This window comes from Asterias amurensis, chromosome 3 (genome assembly GCF_032118995.1).
Source record: "Asterias amurensis chromosome 3, ASM3211899v1".
Taxonomy (NCBI): domain Eukaryota; kingdom Metazoa; phylum Echinodermata; class Asteroidea; order Forcipulatida; family Asteriidae; genus Asterias; species Asterias amurensis.
Genome location: NC_092650.1, coordinates 996,891 through 1,022,053, shown reverse-complemented (window position 1 = coordinate 1,022,053; position 25,163 = coordinate 996,891). Strand labels below are relative to the sequence as shown.

General features: G+C 36.9%; 3 protein-coding genes across 7 annotated transcripts in view; 1 reads left to right on the top strand and 2 right to left on the bottom strand.

The window, feature by feature from the left end:
* Window positions 1–794: 794 nt before the first annotated feature.
* Window positions 795–13,017, bottom strand: LOC139934333 (uncharacterized). Of its 2 annotated transcripts, XM_071928509.1 has the most exons (12): window positions 12,813–13,017; window positions 11,901–11,966; window positions 9,987–10,536; window positions 9,594–9,798; window positions 9,183–9,382; window positions 8,890–9,062; window positions 8,585–8,778; window positions 8,317–8,455; window positions 4,703–4,759; window positions 4,308–4,517; window positions 3,934–4,200; window positions 795–2,552 (listed from the first exon to the last, which is right to left on the bottom strand). In XM_071928509.1, the coding sequence occupies exons 1-12, from the start codon at window positions 12,889–12,891 to the stop codon at window positions 2,530–2,532; spliced, it is 2,163 nt and encodes a 720-aa protein (XP_071784610.1). In that variant the 5' UTR covers window positions 12,892–13,017; the 3' UTR covers window positions 795–2,529. The 2 variants fall into 2 exon arrangements, with proteins under 2 accessions (XP_071784610.1, XP_071784611.1); XM_071928510.1 differs by lacking the exon at window positions 3,934–4,200.
* Window positions 13,018–14,562: 1,545 nt separating this feature from the next.
* LOC139935268 (uncharacterized) lies at window positions 14,563–19,735 on the bottom strand. Of its 3 annotated transcripts, none has more exons than XM_071929782.1 (2): window positions 19,520–19,735; window positions 14,563–18,190 (listed from the first exon to the last, which is right to left on the bottom strand). In XM_071929782.1, exon 2 carries the CDS (start codon window positions 18,174–18,176, stop codon window positions 17,448–17,450), a length of 729 nt encoding a protein of 242 aa, XP_071785883.1. In that variant the 5' UTR covers window positions 18,177–18,190; window positions 19,520–19,735; the 3' UTR covers window positions 14,563–17,447. The 3 variants fall into 3 exon arrangements, with proteins under 3 accessions (XP_071785883.1, XP_071785882.1, XP_071785881.1); XM_071929781.1 differs by having other exon boundaries at window positions 19,481–19,533; XM_071929780.1 differs by lacking the exon at window positions 19,520–19,735 and adding an exon at window positions 19,152–19,377.
* Window positions 19,736–20,164: 429 nt separating this feature from the next.
* The window catches only part of LOC139934708 (copine-8-like), a 33,548-nt gene continuing 28,549 nt past the window's right edge, over window positions 20,165–25,163 (top strand). The window contains exons 1-3 of one of the 2 annotated variants that reach the window (XM_071929078.1): window positions 20,165–20,510; window positions 21,769–21,854; window positions 23,423–23,463. In XM_071929078.1, coding sequence (XP_071785179.1) covers window positions 21,778–21,854; window positions 23,423–23,463 — 118 coding nt within the window. In that variant the 5' untranslated portion in view covers window positions 20,165–20,510; window positions 21,769–21,777. Of the gene's footprint in view, window positions 20,511–21,768; window positions 21,855–23,184; window positions 23,226–23,422; window positions 23,464–25,163 lie in introns of both variants that reach the window. The other variant, XM_071929079.1, reaches the window with a different exon arrangement.

Genomic DNA, 25,163 nt, shown 5'->3' with positions numbered 1-25,163 from the left:
GGGCGGCAACTTTATGGGGGATTGTCTGGACATGGGAATGGATTGCGGATTCGAAAGCGTCACTTGTATTTATATACTTCTGTACAAGAGGAAAACGGTGTCAACTGAAGTATTGTGGACATGGGATGAATGGGGGGGTGGGGGGGGGGGGGGTAGAACCTCTGGCCCACATAGAACTTCCACAAAAAATATTCCCGCACTTCAGCGAGTCAAATATCCTTGCACTTCAGCGAGTCAAATGTCCTTACGGGAGAGCCGATTACATGAACCGTGCATGAACATTGTGAACGTAGTTTTTGAGAAAGAGGTCATTTCTCACTTCAATATATTAATCTGAAAAAGAACTCAAACTGAAGCCTTTCTCATCAGGCATCTGAAGCGCACATACTTGTGCAACAAGCGGTTTTTTTTTCTTTCATTGTTTTCGTGCATCTTCAATGACCAACAGTTGAGCCAAAACCTTCTTAGATTTGTTTTTTTCATGTTGAGATACACCAAGTGAGAATACTGGCTTTTTGACAATTACCAAACATTTCCGGGGTCGATTTCACAAAGAGTTAGGACTAGTCCTAAGAGATATCAAAAACATACAGCTAGTCCTAAGTTAGGACTAGTAACTCGTCCCAACTCAAGATAAGACTAGTCCTAACTCTTTGTGAAATCCACCCCAGTGCCTTTATGGAAAAGCACTTCAACTTAAAAGTTTTCTTAACTTCTACCAATAATATTTTAAAGCTACCACAATATTTATCAATTCTGAAACAAGAAATTTATAACACCATAATACAGCCAAGTTTATTTGGTTCAATACTCCATTTATTCAACTGATATCAACGCAGTTATTACAGCTAGCTCGATACAAACAAGCACACAGATAATAATTTTGGGCGAGTAGATTTTTGTTAGGTTTTGAAACAAGATTATACAGAACTATTTGGGATTATAATAATCATGGTTATTTTTTGTGAACTTTTTGTAGCTAGTTTTTCCAGTCAATAACTTCCTTATGTTTTCTCGCCAACGGGTAAGGTATCAACTTGATATCATAGGTAGAGATCGGAGGGTTGGCAATTTGAAGACCTTGTATACAGCCTCAAAATTATACTGAGCATTTTTTGTTTAAATTTTTAATCAGATTTCAAAATATTAGGTTTTACAATACCCTGTTGTAAATTATATTGAGCTCAGAAATGAGAGCAAAGTAAACGGCATTGAACAAAATACTTGTTCACATTGTTGTCCCCAAATCTGGATGAATCAAACTCCAAGCCTCTGAAAATATGATTCTCAATTATCTCTGTAAGTACATTCAGCTAATGATTTGAAGATGAGCAAGCTTACTTTAGCTTGCGATTAATAAATCACTATATAAACAAAAAGCGATGTTGATTTTGGGTATAACAATATAATATTATTCAGTATTTTACTTGGCTCTGGGTTTTAACAATGTCATTTACATGAAAAGTATGGCATGAATGATTAACTAAATGAAATGGAAAACTGATATAATTGCTTTAGTTTGATAGAGCTTGAGGGACGGACAATGATTTTAAATCGTTGGATAAACCATACAAACAGAATGGGTAAACAATCACAACAAACTTAAAATATAACGATGAATGAATGGAAGAGAACACAAAGCAAAGTAAAGGGTTTCTGCACTGGAAACAAAAAGCATGAACACAAGATGCTGTTATTAACAACAGTGGCAAGAGACATTGGATGTCATGGTTAAACCAAACTTGTTTAGTGGAACAAAGCAAGTACAGCAGTTCAACCATTTAACTTGATGGATTCTTACAATCTAAAAACAAATGCCTTTTGATAGTACATTTTGAAAGGAAATTTATCACATTTTCAATGTTTAGTCACACAAAAAACTCACAAATTTTAAGTAAACATTTGAGTACTTTCAAGTGTCTTCCTCTGAATATGACAACATGGAAATTGTCCTTCTTTACCCATGCAACACAAAGGGTTATCTCTGCTACACGCTTCTCAAAACAAGTTTAGTTTTACGTTTAGTAAACACTAGCAGTACAAAAATCCATTCAATACAAAAGCTTGTCTTGGTTAAATAAATAAGTTATTTATTTGTCTAAAAAAAATGAAAACGGTTTCAAAAAAAATTATGTCTCTGTTGCATTTATTTTATACAGCGCCTTTGGATTCACGTGGTTTACTTTCAATATAGCGTGTTAATTACAAAAGCATTTTGTGCCAGAAAATACATCAAAAATTTGAACTCGAGAACGAAATATTCTGACACTGTCAAGCCAAGCTTTTAAGTTTTGTGCACGGAGTTGTAGTGATGTCATGTGACTGCAAGTTAGAAATGATTTCAAAATGACATTAGTTGTGATGTTCAAGGTTAATTTTACTATGTACAAAATCTTCTATTATACAAGAAAAATATACACTTGTATTTACATGTGTATGATATACATTATGTACAGTGCTCTTCTTTTCCTTCAGAATAGCTCCAGACCAGTAGTAGCATCCAGCTGTTCATTGTCTCCACCATGTACACTACAGTGATAACAAGCTCGATACTGGATAAGAAAATAAAAGGAGAATACAAATTAGTTTTCTGAAATGAAAAATGAGATAACCCAAGAGGTGAGAAGAAGCTACAAGACCTAAGGGACAAGTTCATTCAGGATTAATGAATAATATGAGATGTATTAACAATAAGGCAGGACAGCAACCTCTGACAGCTTTTAAAATACTAGTTAAGAGCAACATCTTTCCTATTGAAAAGAAACAAAGATTAAGATTGAAAAGTGATCGGCACACTGTTACCAAGAGCCAAAGTACTTCTCATAAACATAAAAACTAGAAAAACTAGAAAATTAGTTTTGGGGTTTAAATACAACACATTTTACACAGGTCTTTGTAACAGTACATAATCATGAGTCATGAATTATCAGCATTAGACAACAATAAACGTCATGCCATTGTACTTGTCCAATTACACAAATGTGCAAGAGAAACGTCACTCCTTTAATTCTAAACATACTGAAAAGAAAATAAACAATTTTAAAGTCTTTGTTCAGCTGTCTAAAAAGAGAAAAGATTTTAGTGCGGTAGGCCCTTGTGTATTGGCCTACCAGTGACACCACATTGTTTTCTCTACTTGGAAGTGACCACAATGTTTTCTCTACTTGGAAAATGTACAGTGTCGCAGAGAAACTCAAATCTGGACACAAAATATCGGCCTGTAAACTTGATGTGATCTCAAGATAAGAAATTTAGTCTTTGGTTTTTTCCAGGAAAAGAACGACTTCGTAAAGAAATTTAAGTTTCAAGTTAGAAGCTTGCCTAGTTTGGCATTACTGGATCCTAGACAACATTCTCTTCTTACGTCTACAGCTAGATTTGTACAATGTGAAAATGATAATATATGGGCAGCATTGTTACTATACTACGATGGATTACAGGGCGAGTAAACATTGGGTAGCTAGAGTCTGGGTAAAGGCAATTACACACAACTTATCAATTTCAGCAATGTTCTGAAGTCGACATAATTCAAGGGACACAAAGTCCCCTACACATGATAGGTTTCTTTCTTTTTAAAACAAAACTGCAAACCTATAACTTGATGTGTGTTGTGTATAACTGCTCACAACCAATACTCAAAACAAAAGACGTTGATTTTAATACATACTAGTGTATAAACTGTGCTTGTGCTGTCTTGTGAGTCAAAACAACTGTTTTTTTTACATGCACAGCTGTTCTTTTACACAACTTTGTCACAGGTACCTTTTGGTCATTTCAAAATGTTAATTTCTGACACCAATGTTTACTACATAGCCCTGATAAGTATAAATATGTACACCAATAAAATAAAGTGGTTAAGACAAAGAATACAGTTAAAGATGCCACACACGGGGGTTTTGTAGCTTTCTTTTGGTTATATATATGTTATCATACCATCATTCAATGTCATGTCATTGGCATTATCACTTGGTTGAGGCAGTTTGGACGCATCACACCAATAGTTAAGAAGGAAGTTAACATCTTCAATGGGTAGATCCTGGAATGCATCTTCCTCTACAACAAACACACTTTCCTCAATGTTACCAGTTACCACATCATTATTTGTCTGTACAACGCCATCTATGGCCGACTCGTCTCGCTCTTGCAATACACTTAGATCAGCAATTGAAGCTCCAGTCTTGGTCAGTTCAGATAAAAAACCTAGAAAAGTGTGGTTAAAATATAATTAGTGTCTCATGAAGACGAGGACATGTCACCAGAAAACCTGTGCTCTACCCTGAAGGGAAAACTGTTTGTTTTTAACCTACCAAGTACAGTGGATGCATTGGGTTCATGGAGAGCTAGCTTGGCAAGAAGACCCGGGTGATTCAGCTCAAGTTGAGCAGCTGCCCTTAACGTGTCAGCAAAACTCGTCTGCTGTCTTTCCATCTTGCAAGGTGGCGTTACTTCCTGTGGTTTAGAGGGAATTTTCTCCATGGTAGACAAGACAGCCTCACGAGATTCAAGGATACTGGGAACTGATCAGAGCAGAACAAAAAAACAATTTAGTGATTATATATTAACCTGCTAACATCATCTATTAAAGTTTAACACAAAAATGCATTTCGAATTGCAGTAGTTTGGAAATCATGAAGCTTAAAAAGAGCAACTTTATTATTTTTGAAGTATAAACAAAGATCTCAAAGAACAGTTAATATCTCACCATTTGTATTGCTCAAGAGTGAATGTGCAGATATACTATCTGGCTTCCTCTCAGTTTCTGTAAAAAGGTGGGAATAAAATACATTAGCACAGAAATAATGCTCGTTTTGAACGAAGAAGGAAATAAAGAGGTAGGGGTTCAATGTCATGTCGAATCTCTAAAACAAAATCAAAATATACCGTGAAGATTTTGAGTAAAAACTGTATAAGATTCAATTTTTGAACAAACGTATTCACTATGACAGTGAAAAACTAGCATATCCCACAGGCTCATGACACGCAAGTTGAAACAGATTGTCCAAGTCAGAAAAAATTCTATCATCAATGCTTTTTGTGTGTTCCTTTATTCCCCTCCCCTCCCCCCCCCCCCCCAGAACAGTGTGTCCTTCCAACACGTTAAACACTGAAGATAACTCTAAAGAACCACAAAGCAGATGATACAATCAATTCAAACAAAATAAATCTCACACAATATCAGCGGACAAAATGTTTCTCTTGTGCGTCTTTCAGGCTAAATGTTCTTGGTATGATGAAACAATCAAAATGTAAAATTTCTCAACTAAACTTCCGTTTGATTCTAATTCAGATTGCAGCTTGCACAAATTTCACACACAAAAAAAGCCTGTGGGAATGCACGTCATGCAACCAGTCAAATCTTGAGGCAGGGTCTATTTAGCAACCTGAACTAATTGTCTACTCTTAAAATTACCTTCACCTTAAAATGTAAAGTGAATAGTTGCCTCAAGATTTACGACTCCAGTGGTTCACAACTCATGAGTTTTTCGAGATCACTGTTATTGGAGTGACCAAATTATGCACATTTCATGTCATTCTCCATCAATTTTGTCCGATAGTTTTTTTGAAATTTTATTTTGATTCTGTTCTAGTAGGTTCAGTCATGGTCAAGAGGAAAATGATAGCATAGACGACTTTCATCAGCAACTGGGCGTATAGAACCTGTTGGGGAAACATTATGTTACGTCAGGTCCTGGCTTCCTCCAGTCTGCAAACAAATCAAAGTTTGCATCAATAAGCCTTATTAGGCTTGTCTCTGCTACTACTAATCCCAAATGTTAATGTTCCGCAAAACACATCAAAATGTATCACTTAAAAGCATTATTTCTCCCTAGCAGAACAGCTCAGTTTGTGGTAGGAATTTCAATGAATGTCTCTTTGAAACTTTGTCACATAAATTCACAGATTCACTTTAGTAACTAAATTAAATGCCCGATTTGTCAATCTTGGTTGAATTTGATTCAATTTGAAACTATTTGTCAATCTTGGTTGAATTTGATTCAATTTGAAACTACTTTAAGCAATTTTCAAAAGTAGTTTGAATAGTATTTCAGTACATCAACCTTTGTTTGGGTAGCAAAGCAAAACAAAACTATAATGCTGATGGAGACTTTGACAAAGAGTCATCTTCTTAAGATGGCTGAAACAGACTCATTGCTAAATAGCTTCACAAAAGTAAAATGATTGTTAACAAAAGGTTTAACAGTGGTTCAGCAACTAGCATCAGCACTAATGTTTTCCTTATGCCTTTCTCAGCCACACCAAGCATAGATTTCAGTAACAATAACCAAAGATATTTGACTGTACTGTACTGTTGAGCCGTGATCCAACTGCGGGTCTAGATGAACGTTAACGGCAAGTTAACGCCGCAGCCAAGTGCTATGGGAAGCACAGCACAATGTGTGCTTTATGCCGCGAGGGCAAACAAATCTGAAGGGAAGAGCAGAGTTCACTTGATGAATAAAAACCCAACCCCAAGTTCATTAACTATCCAACCCTGGGGCAACTACATGGGAATTATGTTTGGACAATGATAACATGCAAATAAAGAATGCTTTACAGAATATTTTAAAGCCAAATTCAGCATGTCTGTTTATGGGGTGCCAGCCAATCGCTAAGCCTCCTCCCAATGTGTCTTAAGCAAGAAAACATGTATTGACAGCTCACCAGTATGAAGAACTTGTACTTGAATACAAACAAACTCTTCACCATCAACTAGTTGACGTTACGCTCGTTATTGATACAGTAAGTGCAGAGTTTCAGACGTACTTCAATTTAATTTAAAGTCAATTAAATTCCAACAGAGTTGGTCTGTGAAGCATTTTTTATTTGATTGATTTTTCCCCAATGGTCAGTGTTAATCCTGTTTTATAAAAATTTCAAGAACCTCTTTGGTACAAAAGAGTAGTCGTAACAAAAACAGCTACTTCCTCAGATCGAAAATCTCTCAATTGAAGTTTAACTTTTATTCCAATTCTTGAATTTCAATAAAAATGATTGATGACTTAATTTTTTCCATTTCTGATCCAATTTTGGTAAGTGTTTTAAAAACGGTTTGGAACAGGATTAACACTGGTCATTTCATACAAAGTATAAATTTCACAGATTTGTTTTTCTTGCATTAAATATTCAGTTGCCAAATGTATAATTTTTTAAGATTCCTCAATTGATGTCTCATAAAAAGAAAAAATCCTGAAATTTTTGGTAAAATGAGATCAAGTTCTTTTATAAATACTTGCATATCACAAAATGGATTTTGGGGGTGAATAGTTAATGCAATAAAAACCAACATTTTCAATAGAAACAAGATCGTATTGGATTTACAAGTTTCAACAACATTGCAATATAAACAAAGCAGAATTTTGTGAAGTAATGTACAGTGTTTGATTTGGGAGTCAATTCCACAAATGATACGTACTCAATTTGAATTTAACTGGAAAGGCTGCCCTCTATGCTTCAGGCATACAAGGAATAGTTGCCAAAATGATCTTCACCATATTTTTTTTATTATTTATCATCAACTCTATAAAATGCAAACCAAAAATGACAAAAACTTAAAGTTTAGGTTGCATTTTTGGTGAAAATCTGTATCAAATCCTGCTTAGTTTATTTTGCTATGGGTTATTTTGAACAAAAAATGCATGCATTCCGTTTACAGCTTTATTTATCATTCAATTGCTCATGTTAACTTTAAAAAGTGCAACTTGAATGACACTTCGTCTCAATCCAAATTATTATTATTTTTTTTTTTTAGTGTCAAAATGTTTGATTTATGATTTTGGACCCAACTATATTTTTGTATTGGGTTTAATAGTCACTTCTGTGAACAGCAAATGTACGAATAATTCAATGCAACAGTTTCCTTTCCAAATCTAAATGCTGTAATCGCAATGATTTTTACTTCATGCATCTTGCAAATCCAGTAAAAATTTCACTCTGTGTCCCTTGTGTCTCTCTTCATTAGAATGACAATTTTAATTGAAGCCATTTAAATAGGTAACAACAATTTATTCTGGAATAAGCTTCAAGTTTGCTTTCAATTTATCAGTTTTTTTTTGCTTTCCCAAGTCGGCAAAATTTGTTTAGTAGCATATTAATTCGACTAACTTCATTTTAAGAGCTAAGCTCAAGTCCTGAAATTGATTGTGCTGTTTATTGATTTTGCAGTTTGTAATTCTTTGATCAATTTATAATTTATTTTTCTTCAGAAACTTTAAGACACATGGCAGGAATCTCATCAAGATGATTGACACAAGTGAAACTTTTAATACGACCATCAGAATTCACTGCAGCCAGGCATGGCGAAATTGTTGTACTTACCACTTGATGGCATATAGTTGATTGGATGAGCGTATAGCTCACTGGCTTTGTTAGGCCCACTACTAACAACCAGATACACTTCCTTCGGTCGGTCAATGTCCTGCGACTTATACGGTGGTATTCTACACACAATGTGTGTCTAAAGAAAATAAAGACAACAAATACCCAAGGTTAGCATTTCACAGAAGCTTAAATCATGGTAACAACTTATCAGAAAGACAATAATGAATTAGAAGATGTTAACATCCACGTCGCAGTAAAAACTTACATTGTGGAAGAGGGCTCTGTCAATCTCACAGTTGCCTTCCCAAAGGACCTTCCCAAGTGGGCAGAGTTCTTGTAACTTCACTTTCGTGTGCTTGGCAATGAAGTTCTTACCGATGATGAAAAGTTCCTCCTCGCCCTTGACTGAGCATGAGGTCAGGCTCTTTTTGACTATCTCTGGATGACCGAGTGGTTGGGCTGAATAAAATAGAAGGGTTTAGAAATTAGACTCCAATTGATATATCATGTAAAAAGGGAAAGCATTGCCAATTGAAAGTTGAGTTTTCTAGAAGCATGTATTGTACTTACTGCAACAGATCGGTGATGAAATTTGTTGCAATGTGAGCATGGAGCCATCTTGTTTCTCGATGAAGACTCTGAATACAAGACGTACAGTAGTACTCTTCCTCTTAGATCTTGCAAGTCCAATTCTCTGTTCAACATCAGCATTCCTAAGCTTGAGAATTCCCACGCAGTCAATGCTAAAGAGCAACAAAAGAGACAACATTAAGTGGTTTAAAAGAAGCTTGCCCTATTGTGATTTCAATGTCACATTCTTGTTCACTTTCATGATGCAGGACAATAAGTAACATTTTATTTACCTCATTTCCATTTTGTCGGCCGTTTCCCACGGTATCTCAATGACGGTGGTTCCATCAACATCGATCTCTTTACATGGTGTTGTATTTCTGCCAGTTACTTTGCATGCCTGGTAGTAGCCATGGGGTTTGATCTTTCCTTGGTCAGATGCTACGTACACATGTAACGTCACATTGTCCTTTTTGTCAGCCAAACCACTCAGCTTTGGTAAAAGAAACAAAACGCATTTAAAAATATTTTAACCTGCCCGTCCAGAAGCATTACAATTGTATTACAGCAACACAATTTTATTAAAGATTGGGTTTTTGAACACTTACAAAATTTGGGAAGTGTTTGTTGATTGGGATTTTGAATACTTAAAACAATTTTGGATACAAATTAAGCAAGTTGCATTTTATGACTGAGCAATTTACCTTTACGGTGGGAAACGACTGTTGTGTCTCATCTTTGACACTCCCTCTGCTACCCTCTGTAAGATATCTCGCTCTATGATGTTTCTCTGGCTGAACCAATATGGACACTTCCACACTGTCATCACAACTTGCAAAGTTAAGGTTTAAGCTGGGCGGTTTTCTTGTGGCTGCTTTTGAAGATTTACGTTGTGATGATTGTTTTGAGCTGTTGACAAAAGTGATCTTAAAAAGTCAATATACATAGCAAGAAGCAGTTTATACTGTACCTGTGGAGAGATCAGTATTAAAAAAGAGCAAACCAAACAAAAGATCCACATGTGAATTATTTCGAACTTTTCACATGTGAATCTTTTAAAGATTGAATGGGCCCGAGGATGGACATCGCAACTGTACCTGCTTGTGTCTGGTCTTTCACTCGTTACGGGAGAGTTGCTCTTTACAGTTGAAGCCACAAAGTTCGTACACATGAAACTGGGGCTAGACACCGCAAGTCCAAAGTCGAACCCGTCCACTGGACTGCCTGATACATTGGACACAGAGCTTGGAGATAAGTGTGCAAAGGAAGTCCTTTGTACTTTTGTTTTAGACTCCTCTTCAAAAAAGCCTGGGTCGTTGTTGTTAGCGTCTTCCTCCAACAGTGATGCAAGTGTGTCCTCGTCAAAACACAGATGGCTTGTGTCATCAGTCATTGGAGATGATGCGATACTGGAACTGTCCATGCTAAATGGACTTGGAGGTTCACTCGAGTATGTAGTAGACATTGGCGAGGAGAAGGATGAACAGGAGCTAACCTCTGTCCCATCGATGATGTCAGTGTCATTTTGGCTGGCCATGAGAAGGGCCAAGCTTGTGTAACTTACCTTGTCATTTGACAAGAATGGGTTAAATTCTGTGTCTGGCTTCACTGAGGTTTGGTCTGAAGCGGCCACGTTCATAGTAAGATCTGGATATTTCATAAAATGCAGACACAAAGGCAGAGACTATCAGGTTGGGTCCTTAAAAAACTACAGCATTTCCTGAGGGCTACCTTACGGGTGAGACCACCTCACACAACACTTGTGGTGGGAAGGTCATCGGTGTTAATTTCAGTAACTCAAAAAATCTTCAGCTACTTTTAGCCGATACAATTTGAAAACAAGCAACAGAACAGCTTTGATGTACATTCAAATTTTGAAGTACAAAGAATTCCACACAATGATCACTGAAATAAACACCGACGCATCTTCAAGTTCACTCTCAACACTCAATAACTCACAGTTAATTTATCAAGTTAAGATTCGTAAGTTTTTATTAACATAATCAACATTTAAAAATTAATACATGCCAAAGTAAACAAATTTAATATTTATAATAATCCTCCATACCATGTCGGGTACATGTAGTCCCATTTTTTGTTTATTAATCAGACAAATCAAAATGACTGAAAGATATTTGCACACATTTTAGTGAACAGAGTGAAACTTATTTTGAGCTGTCACTCGTTTTACCAGATAAAATGATAGGGCATCATTGCTTTGGGAATTCATTTTTTTGAAGACTACATCAATGACCAGAAACCGCTCAAATTTGTTTCTTGAAAAACACCTTGTAGGTCAGTAAACATGTTCTTTCTCCTTTGTTGTAACTTAGTTGTAATGTCAATACACAGAGCCCAGTGTTAACTTTGTTTGCCCACTAATTATTGCTCAAGATAAACTTAAGAAAAATTTCTGTCAAATATGTTAATTAATACCAATGCTTTTTTTACTTTAATGAAGTATTTAATAGGTTAAAACCAACTTTCATGCGTTTGCATGCAAAGTACTAGCTACCAACTTAATACAGATATATAGATTACACTTTTTCAAAAATAATACAAATCTGGAGTTGTTAGTTTTTTAGCAATTTTTAGATTCAGTCATCTGAAAGAAAGTGAGGGCAGGGGCTTTGGAAAAACAACCATTTCTTAAGCGCAATTGAAATTCTATGTTTGAAAGCAATTTATGATGTTCCTCACTCCCCATACGAGGGCAGCCAGCCTAACCGACACTTTTTGGTGTCAAACTAAAAGGACTTGAAATCTTTTTCAGATTGTGCAGTTAATACCATGTATAAATTAAATAATCGTCAAAACTTGCACATAAACAACATATAAATATAAAAGTCACAAACAGTTAGTAGCTAGGCAACTGTTATTTTGTACACTTCAAGTTTAATTGGATACCTTAAACCCTTTAAAACAAAACACACACACAATTTAACAACTAACCGTCACCAAGAATTGAAATTAGAGTATTGATATACAAATGTTTAAATCTGACAACTTACCATCGGCTTTAATGGTAGCAAAATTTACGGGAATATTACTGCTGTTATCCCAGGCAAAAGAGAAATCTGTAAAGAAGGAACACAAAAAAGTTCTCAAATAAAACACAAATAACCGCTTGATTTTACTTTTAGTGTTTCAATTAATTACAAACCTAAAACATAACTACAATTTTGAGTGCACTTTGTTTTTCATTGCTTATAAATCACAAATGTTTTAGTTTGAATATGAACACATAGCTAGCTAAAAAAATTGAAACAAAAAACCAAAATTCTTGGAATAAAAATGTAAAAACTCACCAAAAATTGAAAAATAAATCAAACATCCACTCAATTTATCAATTCAAATCAAATGTTGCATTTCTGAATTTAAGGCAATATATTTTCAAGTCCATCATCATTACCATAATTATTATTATAGCTGTCAAAATTTATGTTCATAAGAACATTATCATTTACAATGCTTTATCCCATTGCGCAATGAACACCCGCTATATGCAAAAACAATCCACAGCATGGGGCCCCTTCTTGCCAATCCTGGCCGGTGATTGGCTAAGCCATCAACCATACTAATTTGCATGGCGGTTGCTAGTCCTAGGCCACGCCTACTCGGCTTTTTCCGGCGCCATTGCTGGGTGCTGCCAATTTCCTCATTTCCAGCAAACCAAAAAACGAATATTAAATTGTTTCTCGACACAATACGGTGCATTTTGCTTGTAAAATATTATTTAAACTGATAAACAGTAAAGAAAGAATTTCTTCCCCCAACAACAATATTATTAGCGGCTTTTAGCAAAACATTTATGGTACAAAAGCTAGACATTTTTTTCGCAGATTCAGTAAATACGTCCTTGTCATGTGTTGTGTGTTACGGCGAAGCAAATTTTAGACAAAAAAAATGAAACATCCACGCACCTTTCGGACAATTATCTACTAATGCTCCCGGTAAACGCAAGACATCCAGTCCCAAAGGTTCCAAGGACTGCACCTGCATAGTATAGGTGATTCTTCTCCTTCTTGGATTTATTTTATTTAAAAACAAAATCAGCAAATCTCCTGACAAAATCTGTAGTTTGTTGGCTCTCTTCCTGGCACACCTTACTCGGTCGACGCGGCAACTGATACTAAACCCATCTTATGTGAACACTGTATTCTTATTGGCTTAGGATATCGAGGTATGTTAAGGGCGTACCATTACGACATTTTGAACTAACGTCATTGGACAATGGGATATAATTTGCATATACGTCAGTTCCATGTGATGTCTACGTCAATGTACGTACGTGCTAATGTGTATTATATTTATGGGCTGCATTTTTACATTGCTGCCAGGGTAGCGGTATATAAATAGAAAATGACATAATGCCGTAAAGACTTTTGTAGGTGTTTTTCTCAAAAGGGAAAACAGAACCCATTAGCAGACTAAATTATTTGTTGGATAGGTAACCCAGTCGGCTCTTCGTGAGTGGAAAAACTTCAGCAGTTTTAATTTGTTGTTGTAAAATCTATTCCATTTTCGACCCTGGGGAAACAAATAACCGATATCCTAGCCTACCCCCTTTTTTATTTTTTACATGGAACAGCAACGAGGGCCTACGAATTAATTTTGTAAACAATTCAGTCTTGCATACACCAGTTCACAAGTATAAACTAACACCATCAATGCCACCCTGCTAAAACTTTTTCTAGCAATGGCCTTACTAAATGCAGTAAGTAACTCAATAAGGCAATTAATTATAGCCGATGAAATTTAATTTATTTTTAGCTAAGTATAAGAACAAGTAAATGTGCAAAGAATTGGAGGGAGGACATATAATGGGCCAGGTTTTCATCAGGCATTTGTATTTTAAATTATTTACGAGGTATTATACAGATTTGATACAGAGCTGACAAAAAAAATTAGATCAAACCTGCGAAAGTTTAACCTTAGTCCATTCTATTGATCATCGAGGTCACAGTTTTTCATAGTGAACAAAAGAGACATTTTTTTTTTTTCAAACACTGAGTTTATTGTGTGATAAAAACTCGATGTTTTACTCATTTCAGAAACGTTGGCATTTAAGGCAGACACAGATAAAAGAACCCTATAACTAAAGTTATGAGTGAATATATGAACAATTCGGTTGTTCGATCTTACCAATAGTGTATAGGGTATTAAAAATTAAAACATTTCTACTTATTCATTTATTGTGCGGAAAAGTTTCATAAAAATGTGTTCAGATGCGCATAAACTAAAAAATATAGCTACAAGAAAGAGTATTTATTATTATTATTATTTTTTTTTTTTTTTTTGGGGGGGGGTAATGATGACACAATACAATACACTAAAATTTTATTGTCCCCGCATGGGAAATCCTTGGGCCCTTTTTTTCTCACATAACAACCCACAAATAAAAACTACTAACCCCGGGTAACCGCGGAGTGGAATTTTGAATGAATGCCCTTGGCACACCATATCCCCCTTTCTTTTTGGAGGGATCTGCAATTAAAAATCATCAACACCGATGGCAACAAAATTAACACAACGAAGAACAGAAAGATCCAGGAATTGAACCCATACTTGCAGTAAGATTTTCATGAGATAAAATAATGGGTTCGCTCCTCCTCCCCCACTTTGGCCCATCACCCCCCCCCCCCCCCTTTAATGGTTCTGTAAATGAAAAACTCTGAACATTTCATATAGATTAGTTTGAATGTAACCTATAATATGATTATACAGGATTGAATCTTTAGAGCGTTTCCAAAAACCACTGGAAAGGTAATTTTGGCCTTCAAGCCTTCGGTCGCCTTCACAATAAAGAGTTGTTTAATTGTGATCATCCCAGTATTATTGAGAATAACAAGCAGCGGTTGTCATGGCTTGATGGGGTTCGGTATTTTTTGGAGGGCCGATTCCTGCATTGACTTGGATTGTGTGCCTTTTGCACATTTATTTTGTTTGTGTATGGACTGCATTAAAAATTTTCACACGGACAAGGCCTATGTTAAATATTTTTTTCTCCGTGATCATTCGCTCATGGAATTTTCCGTCGACTAGGGCCGCCAGCGGGAAATTCCCATGTCTTTAGCTTTGGTGAATAGAGAAAAGTTGCTATGGGTATACCATAATATGTACATGTACAATCAATGCGCTGTATAAAGCAAAAACACTTTCTATTCAATCAATTCTTTCGGGTAGTCTCGTGATAACTATTGGTTTTACGCATGGATGACCACAGACCCAAATCAAAAGGGTTGGGGTAAAAATTCCTCTATATACATATTGGATACAGGAGTAAAGTTCCGTGAAAGGAATTTCCGCTGTTCCCCAAATCGCACGCACGCAAAAACGCGCGAAGGGAGGCAGTCAATACATTACTCGGTGTAAAATCTTACAGTCGTGAATGATTGGTCTTTATAAACGTTATTTTTGTATCGAGTTCGAGTGCAAGGTTCAGTACAATTTTTTTTTTTAAGAATCAGTAAGAATGATATCATGTACAGTACGCGCGAAGGTTAGATTTCATCTTGTGATTTTGCATGATTTGTATAATATAGGACTCCTATGGGTAGTGTCTGAACACAACACGTGGTGCATGTTCACCTATCAAACGAAAAGGATCTGTAAGTGGGACAAACATGTATAAATATTAAAATTGTACATGCGTTTAGAGGTGATACAATTGTATGAGTTAAACATGGCAGTTCTTTTTAGAACTAGGAAGTGCCCGAGTTCCCAAATCTACTCCATGGTGGAAGAACCATAGAGCAAAACCAGCTCTACCAATAGCAGTACAGTCAAGTTAAAATCAGAACAATCTACACATGAAATGACACCGTTACCACAAGCCAACTAAATTATTGATATTTTAAAATATTGTGATTACCTACATTTCTCAAGCATGAATGTTTAATCCCCGAGGGTCTTTACTTCTGCTAGATTCATTTAACTTGTTGATTACTATTTAGTATCAAACAAATACAAGAGAAACAAAGCTAACAAGAAATTGCAAATATATTAATTCACAAAATTAACTGTTAGGAAGATTTTATTTAATTTGATATATTAAAACATTAATTGCCAAAATAATTACGAGCCAACCTAACAAACAACCAGTTTAAAACCAATTTAAAACATAGCCATTTTATAGCCATTTTATTGCAATAAAAATGTTTTGTATTTGCTTCAGCCTGTTTGCTTACAAAAAGTGAATGTTTGTATTTCATATTGTTTAGGAATTGAATTCTCAGACAGTAATCATAACAACTGCTGGTTTCCTCTCATACACGAGTAATAAAAAACGTGCTTTATAAAAAAAGTCCATTAAAATTGTGTGTTCTTTTACTTAGGAACACAGTGTTGGTTGCTAGTTAGGCTGTATAACAGAATAGTCGGCGGAATTTTTTGTTTTGTTAGTGTACATGTACAAAGATTATTCCATTTCGTGGTTGAGTGGTTAAAAACACTGGACTCTGGTGTTCCAAACAGCGGAGTTTGGGGGTTTGAGCCCCGGTCTTGACACTTGTTTCCTTTTAAAAGCAAGACACTTAACCATTAATGTTACGTCATTCGGATGGAACAACATTATGCTGTAGGTCCAATGTTTTGTGTACAAAGATGGTCTGTACAAAAGGACAGTCAAATTATTCTACGTACAAATATGGTCATACAGTTTGTTCACATGTACTACAGTAGAATTTATAGATAATAAATTTGCATCGGGATATCAAAGTTGGTTTTACCCTCACAACGATGTGTGTAAGTAAGCCTTGTATACTGTACTCGATACTTTCCAGAGTTGTGTGGTCTAGTTGGTAAGACATCTGCTCTAGAATGGCATGGTTTGTGGGTTTGAATCCCACCCGAGTAATAAACGTGTGAATCTTTCACAGAACTCAGGAAAGTACCGAGTAAACAGAGCTTTTAAAGGCAGTTGACACTATTTGTAATTGTCAAAGACTAGCCTTCACAGTTGGTGTATCTCAACATATACCGGTACATAAAATAACGAAACTGTGAAAATTTGAGCTCACGGGTCATCGAAGTTGCGAGATAATAATGAAGGAAAAATAACCATTGTCACACGAAGTTGTGTGCGTTTAGATGGTTGATTTCGAGACCTAAAGTTCTAAATTGGAGGTCTAGAAAACAAATTCGTGGAAAATTACTTCTTTCTCAAAAACTATGGCACTACAGAGGGAGCTGTTTCTCACAATGTTTTATACTATCAACCTCTCCCCATTACTGTCACCAAGAAAGGTTTTATGCCAATAATTACTTTGAGTAATTACCAATAGTATTCACTGCCTTTAAGGGTGTATGGGTAACACATTTTGGTGTAGTAACTTTTTAGTAAGGGTAAAACCAAATAACATTCTGTAATACACAAGGCAAATTTAACATGTTAAATCTTTGCAGTACCTGCTGCTTAAACAAAGGGTTTGAACTGCCTCTAGCTACCTGGCAATCTTGGTGGTCTAGTTAGTAAGACAGACACTCTGCTCTAGGATGGCAAAGGTCATGGGTTCGAATCCCAACCGGGTAATATGCCTCAGTCCAAATTACTTATGTCAAAGTTTGCCTTTATTTATTTCTTTATCTGCAATTGCAACCCGCCTCATATATGACAGTTCAGTCATTTTAATTGGATTTGCAGGGTCGAACTCTTGACTCATCTCAAAATCAGGACCTCTAGCGAAGCAAATGGTTGCAACAATAATACACACAAAGGCAGTCATCCCAAATATTGTGTAGTCTTTCTCACCGTCAGAGAAATTGAAAAAATGTACGAGATGTTTTCCATAGTTCTTTCCTAAGTGATCGTCACATTTTAAGAAAAGGGACAAAGGAGCGCAAAAGATATCCTGAACTTCATCAGGGTTCGCTACGGGACTGAAATCTTTTGAGATGAAACCAACAACTGGAACAACCATTGTCCCTGCTTTCGCAAACACTGGACCAAGATGTGATATCACCTCAACCTCATCTTGAGGAAGACCAACTTCCTCTTCAGATTCCCTCAGGGCAGTTTCTTTGAAATCTGCGTCAGTTTCATCTTGCTTTCCACCTGGTAATGCGACCTCACCACCATGGGCTCGCAAATGTTTAGATCGAACGGTCAACAGGATATGGAGTTCATCGTCCTTGTAGAATAAGGGCACCAAGACGGCAGCTTTCCTTCCTTGAAGTGGTGGGATTCTTGATAGCAGTTCTAATGCATCGCTTTGATGTAATCGTCTGATCACCTCATCTTTGGGCATCTCCTTGATGGCGGAGGAAAGTGACCCAATTTCGGCCATCCTTTTTCAGCGCTCTGTAAAGGAAAACATAAACTATTGAATAATAGTCAATGTGTACTGAATGAATTCTCATTCTCAATTATTGCCCTCTATCAATGTTAAAAGGTCCGAGTATAATGTTTGGTAATGACTCTTAAAATTAATGACAAAATAAAAACTTACTCATATACATGTATATAATTGTGGTTTCTTGTCATTACAAACAAAGAGGGCGCTATACTGTAAAACAGCTTTTACTCACACTGCCAGTGTCCTAAGAAAATCTATCCCCTTGAAGTTCTGTCTCCAATGTATGTGTCGTATTCAATCATAAACCGTGATTCGTTAGACCCAGTGGGTGTAGGCGCTGTAGGCTACTCATTAAAAATGTTTACAACATCTGGTCTGTATTTCGTACCACAGTCACACATGACTGACTAACTAAAAAAACGCAGTCTGCAGACGTCAATTTGTTTTAAAATTAAAAAAGGAGAACACCTAGCCTACTCCTAGAACTATTTTGATTTCGTTCCACTATCGTCTCCGTTCGCGGACGTCTCCGTTCGCGGAGACGATAGTGGAACAAAACCGAAATAGTTCTAGGTTAGAGGAGTACACCTAGCCCAGGCCAGGTTGGACTTGATCCTCTGCTGTAGTGTTGTATAGACGTCCTACCCTGCCTGCTGGGCTAGCCGGCTAGACATGCTAGAGAGTACACCATGCATGATTATGACCTACGTACTACCACTACCAGTAACGATCAGATCAGTGTAACAGACCATGTCTGTCCAGTTTTAGTTATAATTATACATAATATTATACTTAGCAGTGTAGCACTCCACCAAGCAGTCATAATATAGCCATCATGATCAACCCTGCCTGGTGGTCGTTCCTACACTACAGGAATCTGTCTGACTCTGCTGACTGAACATTCTCAAAATTGCAAAACATTATCACAACAATTTGAACACCTTTACTTAAATTTCCATAATTTACCTCAGTCTATGAAATTAACAGGACCGCTGTCTCAGATGATTGTATCTCAATTATTAAATCGCAGAAAATGTCTTTTCTGCTCGATCGATGCATGGAGGTAAAAATTACATAATTTTAAGCAGAACACCATTTTCTGATGGCTTATGGCTATAACATACGCGCCCTCTATTGGGGAAGTACTCAACGTTGCGTTTTCCTGTAATTCTCTAGAGCTCATCAGTGGTTTTATTCTTGAAAAAAAGACTAACCCATCAACCCAGCCTTTATTTCATACAGCCATTATGTTGAATCAGCGAACATTTATGGTAACATTAGACATAATTAGTTACCTTGAAAGCTGCAACAACCGAAAGTAAAGTAATACAAACCATCTTTAATGACAGAGGACCAGAACTGGGCTGCTTCAGTTATTTGCTTAGACGTGTCTCAAGTCAAATTCGACAGGTCCAACGCAGAAAGTTAAACATGGACCAGTTGACTTCTTGCCGGAAAGGTTGTTTCACGTCATAACTGAATAACATCCAAGTCTTAAATGCCTATTTTAAATTTTGTACGTTCCTTACTCGGCTACCATGGGATTTATGACAGAGATAAATATTTCCATGGCAAGTTTTATGACATTGCGCGTGACTCAGAAACCCCTGGAAAACCTGACCCTCATCATGTTGTGCTGACCCAGATAATTTAGACAGTGCCCTTTTCTGAAGTCCTTGAATAGTCTTACATCAAGTCGTAATTATTAGTTAACACTAAATCAAGAGTAAATTTTCACTACTTGTTCTCACTTTGTTGTTTTCTGATTGAAACAAATTAGAACACTAACCAGTTTAGAAAACTTACAGCAAAATTCTTGTTAAATGATAGGTAAATTACTGTTAATAAAAGGCACTAACGTATGTTTTCAAAGATAGTAAAATAATAAGAAGCTTGTATAAAGACTATAAAATGTACTATACCCAGACCCATGATGGTTTGTTTGCAATCGCATGGGGCCGGCACACAACGCACTGACTGCTGTACGACGCAAAACAGACTTTTACACGTACATCGATCAGAACGGGCGTAACTTTTGCGGAAGTTTTGAAACCAAACAGGTTACATTTTTAGGAATCGGTACTAGGCATTTCTTTCCAGAGTACTCTTCTTACTAAACTACTGATCCTGTTTGAGCTGACTTTGTGGCAGAGTATAAAGCTGTCATCACTGACTGGAAGGTGATCGGATCATCATCGGATATCGGATCGACGTGTACTGTAGAGTAGGCCTGCTGCAGGCCGTCGGGCGCGTCGTCAGCCCGGCGTGTGGGGGAGAAGTCGGGGAAGCACCTACCGTTCACACCGCCCGCATAATATTGTACAGGTATGTACCCCCTTACACAATATAGCTGTGCCTGTTAGTAGGACGTGCCACGGGGGAAACCTGCACTCCTATACGGCTTTACTCAGTCATATTTCGTCCTCCATGCTATCTCATCTGACTAAACTGTCAGACTGTAAACAAATATTTAAATTAAACATGTTTCATAATATACAAAATTAATTTAATATTTATAATATATGAAGCCTTTTTATTAGGGTAGTTAGTTTTAGTACACTTATCCTCAGTCCTAATTTGTCTTTCTCCTCAAGCGCCATGAGCGCCTTCTATAGGCGGATACCGGCGCTCTATGTTTATAAGTGTTCTTTTTTATATTAATATTATTATTAATGTTAATATGTAAATAGAAGTAAACTTTAAAATAAAACTGTACAACGAGTACTGTGGACGGTGTAGACTGATAGTGTTAATAAAAACAAAAATAATAAAAACGACACATAAATCACAACTTCACAAGAAGTGTCAATAGTCACAAGAGCAGGACTCGAACCTAGCCCAGGTTGGACTCCTCCGTTGCATGCAACGCGACGGAAACAGACGTGGCACTGACTGACGTCCTACCAAGGCTAGACTCAAACCCAGACTCTGCTGATCAGAAACACCAGTCTGGTGCACCTTGAGTCTTGGGATTTCATAGTCTTGACCGCCAACACACATGACCGTCATAAGTTTTGTATAAAATTAAAATGTTATTTAATTTAACAATTTAAACACTTTGTATCTTACAACTTACTCACTGGTGGTATAGTAATCCTCCTACTAGTATAACTATGGGTTTGTTCTGCTATTGATTGTCTCTGAAACGAAAGCGGAAAGTCCACCATAGTTCTACTAATTATAGTATTAGGGGTAGTAGCTGTGATAATCATTTCCCTTCATCCTCTGGACAGTCATGGAGGATGGACATCAGGCCTGTATGCTTCGTTTTTGAAAAGGGCAAGGGCACCAAGGCATTTTCTCCTTGGTAAAGGGCACAGCTATATACTTCAGTAGGCATTTACAATTTCTTCATATAGGGCTTATGAAGATATTGTAAATATCTTCTCCCCCTGAAGATGTTTCAAGGGCACCAAGGCTATGACCAGGGGGCATTGAGGCAATCAGCTTTGTTGTAGTATCAGGCCTGGGACATGAGGGTGTTGCATGGTGGGTTACCATAATTATTTGCAACATACTGGTGTAGAACCACCTTTGTAACCTTGGGTCAAATATATAATCATTTTGTTCTCTGTTTTTTTAGGTGTAAATCATGGCATCGCCACCAATGCAACCATTTAGCATGGACCCAGTGCCTGCTACAAAGGTGGAACTCACTGTATCATGCAGGTTGGTATTGTTTCCTTAAACCTTGGGTTGGGGGTATGTTCTTATTAATTTAACCAAGCCGCCACTCTGGAATCTGAAGCCACAGGGGAAAGATGAAACATATGGGGGATTGTCCTTACACTCCACTAATGAGACCGCTGATGAGGCACATTGAAATAAATCAACTGTTTCAAACAGAGGGTTGACATGAACAGCATGGAACTACACAGTGTGTATTTTATTCAATCATGTTCAATCACAAAATGTACATAGCGTCCTCTCTTGATTTAAACGGTTTTAACTTAAGGTAATCTCTGTTTTAAATCAGTCCGCTGGTTCATTCGCACGCAGCAGTACATGGTAGCGTGGCTGCTCGTTGTTGTAGTAATTATCTAATGAGATTCGCCAATGAATAAAGTGAGTAGCATCATTTGCGTGTGTGTGTTATCTTGAATGGTCTTGTGTTCTTGAGGTCTTGAATGGTCTTGAGGTCTTGAGTGGCGATCTGGAGTCTGGAACGACTGAGCCTCGAGCTCTAGTTTTCGTCCCCTTTAGAAGCCTAGCAGAAGTACGTGCTGCACGCAGCTTGCCGAAGCCAGAGAACTGATTGGTTTATTTATAAGTGTTAAGAACACAATGTAAACACCTTTGGTAGCGTGCGCGCTTACAGTTTGTAAGTGTGCGCATAATTCCCCTCGAACGCACAGCCCAATACGCACAACCAAATGTGTGAACACTTAATTTAGCTCAAGTTAAAATCACAATAATGGTAAATTACCAAAACATTATAAATAAACGAGATAGAATTAAATTGTCTCAACAGCTCTATAATTAAACTATGTCTTGTGATAAGACCAGGGGTGGATTTCACAAAGAGTTAAGACTAGTCTTATTTTGACTGAGGACGAGCACACCAAGTAACTCATCCTAACTTAGGACTAGCCACATGTTTTTCTCATAAACTTTTCCTAAGAGAAATCGACTCCTAACTTTTTGTGAAATTGACCCCTTACTATTCAGGTCTGGAATTTAACACTTGACCGCAGGCCAGTGATTTTAGCGGTGGGCCAGTATGTGGTACTGGTGTCCTTGAGCCAGACACTTTATCATTATTACTTCTCTCCACCCAGGAGTACAAGTGGGTACCAGCGAGAGCTGGGGAGTAACCTGCGATGGACTGGCATCGTGTCCAGGTCCGGAATAGATTATTCTCAGTCATTTAATGCCAATGAAACCAGATATAAACACTGGCCTGATGAACCATTATTGACTTTACTTTTTACTTGATTCGGAAACTGATAATTGTCTTACAATAGTAAAGATACCAAGATGTTATATTTTGACTGCACAGGGGCCTTTTGAATAAGGATACACTTTCAGAGTCGGACCCTGGTAAGAATTTTCACCTCACTTGTTGTATTTTGTAATCACTTTTTTATCGCTCTTTAATTTTTGTGTCGTTTGCATTTTTCTCTTATAAACTGGTGTAAACACTCTTGAAAAGTGGCACTGAAATCAAAACTGCGTGATTGCAAAGCAAGTTTAGTTTAAAAAAAATTAATGTCTTTGCTTGATTTTTCTTGTCGCAGAAACATACTGGACATGGATACATTTTCCAAGTCTGATCCAAGTAAGTTGCATAGTGTGTTTTAATTGAAATGCTCTGTAAACGTGAATGCAAAAGGCACTTGTCATTTATTATTTAGCATGGTAGACAGTCAAGACTTTTCAGGAGTTTTTACAGTAACATCTCCCTCTTGTATGAAGCGTCCGTTTATTTTGGTATGCGGTATCATCCTCATAGTGTTGAAGGAAAGAAGAACTTGGGATAAATTTGGTGAATCACATTTAGTCACACTTACTCATATTAGTTGTACTGAGGTCAATATCACAAAGATAGTCCTGTCTTAGAACTAGTTCTATGACTCTTTAGGATTTATTACAAACCTAAGGCTAGTCCTATCTCTGCAAGAGTAGTTTTAACTCTATCGTGAAGTCCACCCCTAGTGCATGATTGGTTTAAAATGTTTGGTCAAGTTGGGAGATTTTCAGTGAGCAAAGTAGACTTAGATACATTTTGTAACGTCTAACTTGTTCCATTGCGTGTTGCCCATCTAACATTCACTTATTAACAAGTTGTCTTTTTGTCACATCTACTTGCATTGACCCAATGGGAGACCTTTGGGGACAGTTAGTATGCACAATTTTTTAGCATGCATTTTGACGTCCAAAATGTCAGACCTGGGTAGAGAGTAGCTGAGTATGATGTCACAATTAAAGAAATTGTCCCTTAATCTAGTTTTTATCATCTTGCAGTGCAAAAACATTGTATCTTGATTTTGCAACAGAGTTGTATCTTGTACAAAAATGCTCCATGCTGAAGTACATGTATTGTGTTTTGCAGCAAACTAGTTTTGTGTACTGTACACATACATCCAGACTTACTATTTTAATCGTGATAGCGCTTCAAAGCAATGCATAATATCATAATTGCTGCATTATGAGATACAGCATGTTGCTAATGCCTACACAGTTTCATTCCACACTTAATGTATCATGCCTTCGTCCATATTTCCTTTTACTTTCCTTTTCATTCTGTATTTTGTTGGCCTTGAAACTTTGTTGAGCTTTATGTTTGCACATATTAACCCTAACCCCCTAGTGTATTTGGCTAGTAGAGAGTAAGACTCTCCCAAATTTTCTGTAGTTTTTAACTCAACATCTTGAGGAGACTTGGTCATCATAAGGTTTTGATAAGATTTGTATGCCTGTTCCAAAGATAAGCAGGGAATGATTTTATCAAGCAATTCTTCAAAGCATAAAGTGGTGTGTCGTGGACAAGCAGTTTAGTTCACTGGACCCAAGCTCTGGTGTTGTCAGCAGCAGAGTGTGGGTTCGATACCCGGTCGTGACACTTGACCAGCCTCGAGTAAGGCACTTAACCAGAAGAGTTTGGAAGGTAGTGCATTCTGCTCTATAAACCATGCTCCTAGTGGATGATACCCATGCATACATCCTTACGAAATACGAACTATGAAGGGGAATATAGCCCTGTAAGTCCAAATCAGTTAAGTGTAGCCCTCACCTTGAATTAGCCGTCCAGCCTTCTGAGATTAGGGGGATCTCATTTAAATCCCTATTTGGGTTTTTCCTCCCAAATCTAAATCGTAAGATTTCTACTCGTTTGCTATTCATCCTGTTATCGGCACTAATTGTGCTGTTGTGGAGGTGTAATAAAATATAATAATTAAAAAAAAAAAAAAAAACTTTAGAATGCACTTCTAGCACCTGACAAAGTCAAACAACTTCCTCCAGTATTGAGATTATTAT